The sequence below is a fragment of the Oryzias melastigma genome, linkage group LG8 (assembly GCF_002922805.2).
Source record: "Oryzias melastigma strain HK-1 linkage group LG8, ASM292280v2, whole genome shotgun sequence".
NCBI lineage: Eukaryota > Metazoa > Chordata > Actinopteri > Beloniformes > Adrianichthyidae > Oryzias > Oryzias melastigma.
The window spans coordinates 7,849,644-7,859,866 of NC_050519.1; the positions used below are offsets into that span (position 1 = coordinate 7,849,644).

General features: G+C 37.8%; 1 protein-coding gene across 4 annotated transcripts in view; it reads left to right on the top strand.

The window, feature by feature from the left end:
- Positions 1-1,363: 1,363 nt before the first annotated feature.
- micall2a (mical-like 2a) overlaps positions 1,364-10,223 on the top strand; it is a 29,756-nt gene continuing 20,896 nt past the window's right edge. For 2 of the 4 annotated variants that reach the window (XM_036213194.1, XM_036213195.1), the window contains exons 1-9: positions 1,364-1,669; positions 1,801-1,849; positions 4,525-4,666; positions 4,732-4,892; positions 4,964-5,094; positions 5,167-5,583; positions 5,658-5,839; positions 8,412-8,466; positions 8,863-9,062. In XM_036213194.1, the coding sequence (XP_036069087.1) occupies positions 1,527-1,669; positions 1,801-1,849; positions 4,525-4,666; positions 4,732-4,892; positions 4,964-5,094; positions 5,167-5,583; positions 5,658-5,839; positions 8,412-8,466; positions 8,863-9,062 (1,480 nt within the window). In that variant the 5' untranslated portion in view covers positions 1,364-1,526. Of the gene's footprint in view, positions 1,674-1,800; positions 1,850-4,524; positions 4,667-4,731; positions 4,893-4,963; positions 5,095-5,166; positions 5,584-5,657; positions 5,840-8,411; positions 8,467-8,862; positions 9,063-10,223 lie in introns of all 4 variants that reach the window. The other 2 variants (XM_024272909.2, XM_024272910.2) reach the window with 2 other exon arrangements.

Sequence of the window (10,223 nt, forward strand, 5' to 3'; positions counted from 1 at the left end):
AGTTTGTAGCATCCTCTTTTATCTCATGTTTGAATACTAAATCTGTTGATTTGTTGATCCCACTGCTGCCACCAATGTAACCAAGTCGGGTGCTCACTGACACCATTACATTTATTTATTTATTTTTTTAAATATGTCAAGTACTTCTGAAAGTACTTTTACTGTTCCATATTTACTTTAACCCTTGTGCTATCTTATAAGGTCCAGATGACCTAAACCTTATACAGATGTATGATCCCTTAAATCTTACTTTTAATGTGAACATGGCTAGGATAACAAAAAAGGTTAAATACATAAAAGCACCATAGTTACCAAAGGGAAGTTTGTCTATAAAGCCAGAGAGTGTCCAAAGATCTTATAAGAGTAATAGCAGTGCTACTTCAAAATAAAAGTATTCAAGTGGAGGCACACACACACACAAAAACGTAAATAAACTTTTAAACAAAACTAGTAAAGTAGTGAACAACAGGTAAGACACATTAGATTAAGTTAATCCCTCCACCCTTTATGTCTTTAATATTTAACAGACCAATTAATCCAGGAAGTCACTTAATTTAGTATCACCTTGAAAGGAAAAAACAGTAAAGAAATGTATTTTATATCATTAAAGCCTCAAAACAATAATACAAATTATTGGTCAAATGTTGGCATTATATACTGAAATATAATTTCTTAAACAACTAAACAAAAAAGAGCATAGTTTCTTTGATATAACCGACTGAAACTTGAATTCATAATCTTAATATAACTCTAATTTTTAATACATGGGGAATAATGGAGCAAACAATTGCAGTTCTGATGAAATATCAACACATTTCATATTGTTAAAGATGTTTTTTATGTTTTAAACCCTTATACACACAAATTCTGCTTTGAAAACAAGTTTCAATTTGAACACTCCCCCAATAAGTTTGGAGTTTGTTGCAAGCAATAAATTCAAAACTGAACTACATCTGAAAGAAATACTGGCAGAAAATGGGAGAGTATCTGATGGCGATAAATACTTTTTTTTGGTGCAGAAATAATCATGCAACTTTAGAATAAATAGTGCTGTAAATAAGAAACAAAACAAGCTCATTTTTTAGCCAATTATGCAATTATTAATTTTACTATTTGTCTTTAAAATAGTCAATGTGATTCATTTTCTTTTAATTCAAAAGTTAATTTAATACCAATTAACACACTGCCTCATCTCCCCTCCCGCTTTCCTTCACTGTTTTTCCCACTGGCTCGTGCGCTTTTCCTGGAGGAATTTGGCCCACATTCCCATTCAAATGATCCGCATTAAGGCGCGTGAATCATTCATGAATGAAAGAAGGACTCCTCCAGAGTTCACTGTTTCCTGCGGGTTTTAATCAGCGCCAACCAGCGCCCGCCGTTCATTAGTGTAACGAGCCTGGAGCCCGCAGGTATACAGGAGGAAACCGGACGCAGCTGCGCGCAGTTCTCGACCCTCGCGCGCGCGCAGACTCCCTCCTTTTGTCCTCGGACGCTCCCCGCCTGTTGCTCGGCTGCGTTGGAGGAGCATGGCTGCTATCAAAGCGTTGGAGCTGTGGTGTAAACTGCAGTGTGAGGGCTACAGAGATGTGACCATCACCAACATGACGACCTCCTTCAGGAACGGACTGGCTTTCTGCGCGCTCATCCACAAGTTCAGACCCGACCTGATGTGAGTGAGTCAGAGGAACGTACAATTTTATTTGTGTACATTTAAATATACTGTAAAGTTTTTGCTTTTTTGTGTTTCATAAGCCTTAAATGACCTTTTCATCCACATGTTTCCTGATCTTTGTGTTTTAGAGACTATGACTCACTGAAAAAGGAGGATGTGTTTGAGAACAACAGGCTGGTAAGAAGTTGTGTCATGCCAACAGATTTTAACTGCACAAATCAGAGTGTTCTTAATGGTTTTACAATCAAATAGTTTGATATTTAGCTTGTTTTCCATAAGGATGAAGTAAAAAATATCAAATTGATCCAGAAAACTCAAATTCAGGGGTCAATTTTCCTTAAAAATGTTTATAGTTTTTGATTGTTGGCTTGTAATGACGTTAAACCACTTTTTACCAAACAAAAAAAGGTCTATAAATACTTGATCAATTAATTGGTATTTCATAAAATGGTGAACTCAAGAAGTTGGCAGTTGATTCCCTCATAATTATTTGAAAAATCACCTTGAAATGAGAAGTAGGGCTGCAGGATATGAAGAAAAGTTGCAATATTAGTGATCAATTTTGCGGTGACTAGCGATACAAGAACAAAAACAATACAAAAAAAGCTAATACATTACTTCAATTTCACTGCAACAGTTTTATTTAAATAAAAGTCAACAAAACTAAAATTACACCTTAAATTACCCTCTAGAACACATATGTCATAGTCAAGGCCCGGGGGCCAGATCCGGCCCACAGATAGGGCTGCCACGATTAGTCGACTAATCTATTAAAATAATCAACTACTAATTTTATTTATGTTATATGCAGTCAGAGTGTAGTAAAGTGGAACGTTATAATGACATTATGCTAGCTTTTTTGACTATTTTGGCATTTATTAAGGTTTTTCAGGCTAATTTGGAGTTTAGCTAATATTCCAGCTACATGCTAGCTATTTTGGCTAATTTAGTCTTTTTTTGTTTTTTTTGTTTTTTTAGGCTATTTTGGAGTTTAGCAAATATTTCAGCAGCATGCTAGGTATTTCGGCAAATTTAGGCTTTTTGTATTTGTGTTTTAGGCTATTTTGGAGTTTAGCTAATATTCCAGCTATATGCTAGCTATTTTGGCTAATTTAGGCCTTTTTTGTTTTTTAGGCTATTTTGGAGTCTAGCTAATATTTCAGGTGCATGCTAGCTGTTTTGGCTAACTTACGTTTTTTTTTCAAATTTTTTTAGGCTAATTTGGCATTTAATCAATATTTTAACTGGCTATTAGCTTCAGTGTTTTTAGCTATTAGCTTCAGCCTTTTCATCTATTAGCTTCAGCGTTTTTAGCTATTAGCTTCAGCGTTTTTAGCTATTAGCTTCAGCGTTTTTAGCTATTAGCTTCAGCGTTTTTAGCTATCAATTTGACCATCTTCAGCTATTAGCACTAGCATCTTGAGCGGCCAAATTCAGCTTCCAGCATTCACACTAGTATTATCACAGGTAATGCTATACATCTAGTTTATAGTTGGTTTAAAGCTAGTGATGGTTAAGATGTGCTTTACATCCAGTTTGTGCATGACCCGATTAGTCGACTAATCTGAAAAAATAATCTGAGATTAGTCGACTTTTAAAATAATCCTTAGTGGCACTAATACCCATAGGGTATTATATCCGGCTCCCTAGATCATTTTATATTATTATAAGTTAACAGCCCGATGTTAACTTGTAACATCCCAATTTTGACATAATATATATTTTATGGAGAAAAAAATATTGAAAGTTATTTAAAGGGGTCATGCCATGAAAATTCTACGTTTTGAGGTTTTAAGTGCATTATGTTGTTCATTCCTCTCTATAAAGAACCCCAAAGTGGTATTTTGATCTGTTCATACGTTTAAGAGTAATCCTCTAAAAACCTGCGCTACATGCAGCAGCCCCTCCCATACCCATGAAAACAAGCGGGTGGTAACATGCTGACGTCAGCACAATGTGAACCGCCCCTTCCATGAAGAGTCTACTCTGCCAGCATCATCCCCAGAAACACTCAATTTCTCCACTGAGCTAATGGTGATCAGCAAAAAACGTTAATTGTAGATGAATGAAACCGTATATCTTCCAGTTGTATCCAGTCTTCAATAAATTCCAGCTCAAATAGGTGTTTGTTTCTCCTTTAAGACCAACTCCCACCCCCTGTCAGCCACAGCCGTGCAGATACCGAGTGTATTTTTGTTGTAAACCAGTGTAGCGATGGCCAGGGCTACTAAATGTAGATATATGGTATGTGGATCCATCTTTGAAGAAGTTTGGATACTATGTATTTTTGATTATTTTATTTGTAATTGTTTTCGTTTGCCACCCTTTCAAGCCCCCCAATTTTCTAGTTCCGCCCCTGGAAGGCAGGCATCTAACATTAAGGGGCTCCATCTGATTGGTCAAACGCGTATTTGTTAAATATTTGAAGTTGCCGTAAGATTTTAAGATTGACTTATCATGCTAATATTTCTTCCAAATTTGAGGCCCCCACAGAGAACTTCAGTGTAGTTGTGAACGGACCTTCTTTCAGATGGTTTGTATGTCTTCTGCCACTTGAAGACCTCTCTCTTATCCACTTATTTAATGTTACACAAGACCGACCGGTTGGGGCCGGCTGGTTAATCAAGTTAAAGTCTGAGCTTCTGTTATGGGTGCTCTGTCTGCTGAAACGTGAGCGTGTTGTAATTAACACCCCTCTATTTTTCATGACTAGTGTCTGGTTTCCTCCTGGATGTAGATCTTTGTGTCAAAGCTGCTCAATCCATCCATTCTTTTCCTTAAAAAAAAAAAAAAAAATCACTCATTCGTCTTATTTAAAGATTTTTGTTTAAAACTTAAAAATGTTTCCTCAGGCGTTTCAGGTTGCAGAGGAGAAGCTGGGCATCCCAGCGTTGTTGGATGCAGAAGACATGGTAGCTTTAAGGATCCCAGACAGGCTGAGCATTCTGACGTACGTCTCCCAGTACTACAACTACTTCAAAGGATGCACTCCAAGTGAGTATCTCCTGCAGCTCGTCTCTCGTTTGGAAAACGCTCATTGGAATCCTGGTGTTTTTCAGTTGGAGGGGTAAAAAGGCCAGCAGAGGGCTCCAAGGAGGAGCCGTCGGAGAAGAAAAATCTGCCAATTCTTGCCAAAACTTTTACATCTAAAAAGGACTCTGAGAAGTGTTTAGCTTTTACGGATCAGACGTCATCTAAAGTGGGAAGAGCTGCTGCTCAGGTTAGTTCATTTGAGGGGTCAAATGTTAAAAATTATTTGAAAAATAACTGTTTTATTTTTTTGTTTTGCAGAAGGTAGTTTTGTCTAACAGTCATAACAAAAATGGGACTCTAACCAGCAAATGTGTGGAATGTAAGAGTCACGTCCACCTGGTTCAGAGGCACTTTGTGGAAGGCAAGCTTTATCACAGGAGCTGCTTCAAGTAAGTCATTTGTTTTAGTAAACTGTAAGAGTTGATTCCATTAATAACGGGATTAATTCAAATCCTCATCAGGTGCTGTGAGTGCGGCGGCGTGCTCCACGTAGGAGGCTACCAACCCGGGAAGAATCCGGACATGTTTGTCTGCAACGCCCACAAAGACGGCTCAAAACCGTCCGAAGATGAGGGCAAAAACGGGTTTACTACCTCGCCGAAGACGAGCACGCCTTCCGTGTTAACGGCCCCGCTTCCCGCTGCGGCGAAACCCCTCAGTGCCGCCCCGCCCCCTTCGTCCTGGACGGCCTCGGCTCAGAAGACCCAGGCGGCCCGGCAGAGGTTTTTCCAGTCTCAACCAGAAACTTCTACAGAAGTGAGGAAACCCATTGAGTCGTCAGAAAAGAGTGGAGCCAGGACAGCTGGACGCAAGCTGGCAGAGGAAAACCGCAACAATAACAACAAACGTCCGTTCACCGTCCGATCTGCAGAGACGCGGTGGGAATTGTTTGAGGTTATACATCCTGACGGGAGTGTTCCTGCAACGCTGACGTTTCATATTTTCTCTGTAGGTTTAGTGAAGAACCAAATTCTGCTGACCGATGCAGCCAGAGAAGGGATAAATGTGGCCAAAGTTCAGCAGGAAATGGAAGCGGAGAGCTTTCTATTAACAGGAAAGAGAAGGAAGCTCCAGTTTTGAAGGTCATCAACCAAGATGACTTCAGGCCAACAGCTGTACACAAATCCACCAAAGGTAAACTGTGCTAGATGGTTTTGACTTATTCTTGATCCATTTTTGACAGGGAGCCAACACCCCCATTCTCCCTGCATGCCCTCCTCCTTTATTCAGGAAAAACAAAGCCCTTTTGTCTTTTTTTTTTTTTTTTTTTTCCTATTTATGCACCTTGTGCTGTTAGCTGACATTTAAATTTCTGTCGCACTAATGAACTTTCATTGAACTGTCACTCTCCTGGGACGGACGTGTGTGTGAACGCTCGTCAGCGGGTTCGGAGACAGACACGCAATTATTGAGTCTTTTATAGTGAACAAAAATCAGGACAGTCTCATTTTTAGAACTCGAGGCGTGCTGACTTGGAAATGAGCTGTGTTCCTGTCACTTCATTAAAATGTTAAAGAGAATACACAGAGGAAAAAAAGCAGAAATTCCACTTGAGATTTCAGCTTTTCCTGCATGCTAGAAGCACAGGCTTTCCTGATTAATCTTTTGACTGCATTCTCAAGATTCACCACTAGGTGGAGATTAATCTTATTATATTTATTTTTTCTCCCAAGTTTCATTGCATGTATATTATTTGAAACTTTTATAGACAAACTCCCAGGAAAATTGGGGTTTTAAAGGGTAATCAAACAGGGAAATTTCACCCACAGCTGAAATGTGATAATCCAGTCAGAGGGGCGGGGCTTTGGGTCACGACTGTTATCATTTCTGGAGCTGCAGATCATGACGTAGAACCTAAATGGTTTGACCAATCACAAAATTCTAATGTAATGCCTCGATTCAACCTGTAGGGGGCAACACGCAGACGGTTTGTGACTATTTTCAAGAATTGAACAATTTTATTTTAATTTATCAAAACATTTGTCAATAACCAACAGACAGTGCTTTTATAGCCCCATTTATGGAGATAAAAAAAGTTGATTTTGGGTTTGGTTAGCCTTTAACATGTTCTTGTAGTATTTTTCGAATGATGGAAAATATATATGTAGGAAATTAATCTATTAAAAAAAATCATAAATTTTTTTTGCAAATCATTGTGAAACAGGAGCAGACGCAACAAATGTAGTTTGAAAAAAGGCTTTTTGGTGATGTAAAGAGCTGCAAGTTCTCTGCTCTGACCTTTAAGCATCCGGGAAAAGGGGGCGGGGTTGCTTCGCTGCTATGGTCCCGCCCACAACGGAGGTGAATTTTCTGGAAAATGACTTTTTTGTTTGTTTTTTTGGCCATAAATGATAAATTCATAATTAAAAGACTATTGGGAATGAGATCAAAACATGTTCAGCGTGTGTCTTTAACGTATTATGCTGGACTTCTTAAAGCACGGGTTGGCAACCTTTAACAGTAAAAGAGCCATTTGGGCTTGTTTCCTACTGATCAAAACCTAAAAGGAGCTGCATAGTCTTACTTTAGCCTTTAAGAAATTTAGGTTTGCATTCATGACCTTCTTTTTTTTTTGTTTTTTTGTTTTTTTTTAAATAAAAGTGAATTATTGAATATTTTAAGCCTGTACAAAAGCGAAAATCTAAAGTAACTTGTATGTCTAAAAATGGGATTAAAAAAAAATCTTTTTACCCTTTACCATTGGTATAGGCCAAATTATCAAAAACTCTAGCCTGTTAATTAAAAGCTGAACTCTAAATTAGCATAAAATTTCTCAGTAAATGAAATCAGCTGAAAAATGTTATCATGTTGCTAAAAGAAAAGCTAAACTCCAGAAACAAACCCCAGAAGATAACAAATTAGCCAAAAACGTTAGCATATATTGCTAAAATATTAGCATAAAAAATCCAATTAGAGGCTAAATTAGCCAAAAAAGCTAGCTTGTTACTTAATTTCTGGCTGGACTAAAAAATAGCCTACAAATCCTCAGTAAACTAAATTTGTCAAAAATGTTGGCATGTTACTAAAATGGAAGCTAAATTCCAAATGATCCCCAGAAACTTCAGTAAATAACAAATTAGCTAAGAAAACATCTGCATTTTGCTAAAATATTAGCTAAACTCCAAATTATCATAAAATTTCTCAGTAAACTAATTGGTCAAAAACCTGTTGTTAAAATAAAAGCTAAACACTAAATTAGCCTAAAACCCCCAGTAGAAAACAAACTAGCTTAAAAACGTTAGCATGTTGCTAAAATAGTAGCTAAACTCCAAATTATCATAAATATTCCCAGTCAACTAATTGGTCAAAAACCTATTGTTAAAATAGAAGCTAAACACTAAATTAGCCAAAAACCCCCAGTAGACAACAAACTAGCATAAAAACATTAGCATGTTGCTAAAATAGTAGCTAAATTCCAAATTATCATAAAATTTCTCAGTAAACTAATTGGTCAAAAACCTATTGTTAAAACAGAAGCTAAACAATAAATTAGCCTAAAACCCCCGCAGTAGAAAACAAGCTAGCATAAAAACGTTAGCATGTTGCTAAAATAGTAGCTAAACTCTACATTTTTTTGAAAATTACTATTACTTTATTTTTCTTCAGCCAGAGAGCCACCATGGAGAGATAAAAGAGCCACATGTGGCTCTGGAGCCGCAGGTTGCAGACCCCCATCTTAAAATAACTGTCTTCCTCCACTCCACAGATCTAATCAGCCACGAGAGACGGACCCCAAGGCTCAAAACTGAAGAACGATTAAGGTAAAAGTTTTAATGTTCACTAGTAAAAACGGTCTCAAAACTAAACCACAAACGACACATTTCAATCTGTCTGACCTCTCAGCTCATCCCTCTCCAGACCAAAACCTCATCCAGTTTCCTCCATCCCTGTTATTGTTGACTGGCTCCGAGTGCAGCCCCTTGCTCTGTCTCCCATCTTAACAAGCCCAAAGGAGTGCCTGGCCTGACCCCCTCTCCCCCTCTCACTCCAGTTTCTTCTCATTTTAATCAACGCTGATAACTTTTTCCTCTTCTTTCATAACATTACAACTCCTGAGGTGAGGCAGTCTCTGATCTGTACGTCCTGTCTTTCTGTCAGTGTGGTCTCTGATAAATATTTGAAGACGGCTTGAGATTGTTTTTGCTTCCTCCCCACAGAGACACTCCGCCTGGAGCTGTTACTGAGCAGCATGCACATGAATTCATGTCCACGGCGCCCTGCCACGTCCCCATTAGTGCAACAAGGCCTCCCTCGGCTCAAACACCTGCTGTACCTGCAGTTTGCTTTGCACTGGTTGGTCCTGCAGGCCTCAGGGATGCCAGTCCCCAGAAACCAACACCTGCCTCTGAAAGCCTTGGTAAGATGCTCCTTTGGATTGCATCAACTACTTTCAGTTTAGTTTAAAATCTAAATGTTAATGATATGGGTAAAGCACAAGTGACTCATATTTATTGCTTGTAGCCACTGGTCTATGAAAGCACTCCCCTCCTCCTGTCTTTGGTATCCTGATATTCAGTCATTCTTAGTGGAGAACAGGGAAGTTTATCAGAATATTTTATAATTATAAAGGTTTTTATGCCTTGTAGGCTTCTGTAATTTGACTGAATTCAAACTGTAGACCAAATTGGCTTGAATTTCTTTGAGACCCATCAGGTTGTATTTTTAATTTCCTCTAAATCAAAGCCCTAAATTTGTGATTTTTTTTTTTTATTTAAATTTGACAGGGGTTTAAATGGGTGTGTGCAGTGGTCTTAAAGATCAATATACACCTACAAATCCCTCCAAGCAAAAATCATAATTGAAAATCGCAAAACAAATAATACAAAAACAATAAAATAAAAATGAAACATTTCAGAAAACAGAAGTAATTTCAAGAAATCAAAATGAAATGTCAAATGAAACGAGAAGAAATCTGATAAAATAGGTTCTATTGGACATTGCTGAATGGATGATTACATTTTTCCATCATTTGAACCAAAATTTGTTAACCGTTAATCAAAAATGAGTATACTCCATACTATTCCAAAAGATATTTTTAGTATCCAGACATTGAAGGCTCATTTGAAACAACTCAAAACGTCATAAATCAAACATAATCATCCCACCAGGGACGTCCTATTATACCTTCTTTCTCCATCTTCTTATTACGAACCGCAACATGACCTTATGACCTGATTGTTTTTATATACGGAAACATTTTTGCACCTTTATGTAAAAACTTGTCCTCTTCCTCATGCGTGAAAACTCACCAAAAGTACCCAGCGAAAATGAATTTTGGACATTTTTTAACAGAACACTGTGAACATTTTATGCAACGAGGTCTGAGGAAAATAATATGAACATATTAGGAATGTGGGCGTGGTTAGCAAATAACCTCTGTTGCTACGGAAAGTAAAAAATGTACTTTTGCTGATTCTTCTGAAACTTTAATAGATCTATTTGGCAGCCCCACGTGATCAAAACATAAAATGGTTGCTATGGAGATAAAGCCTACAAAAAAGCAGGCATATTTGAAAGA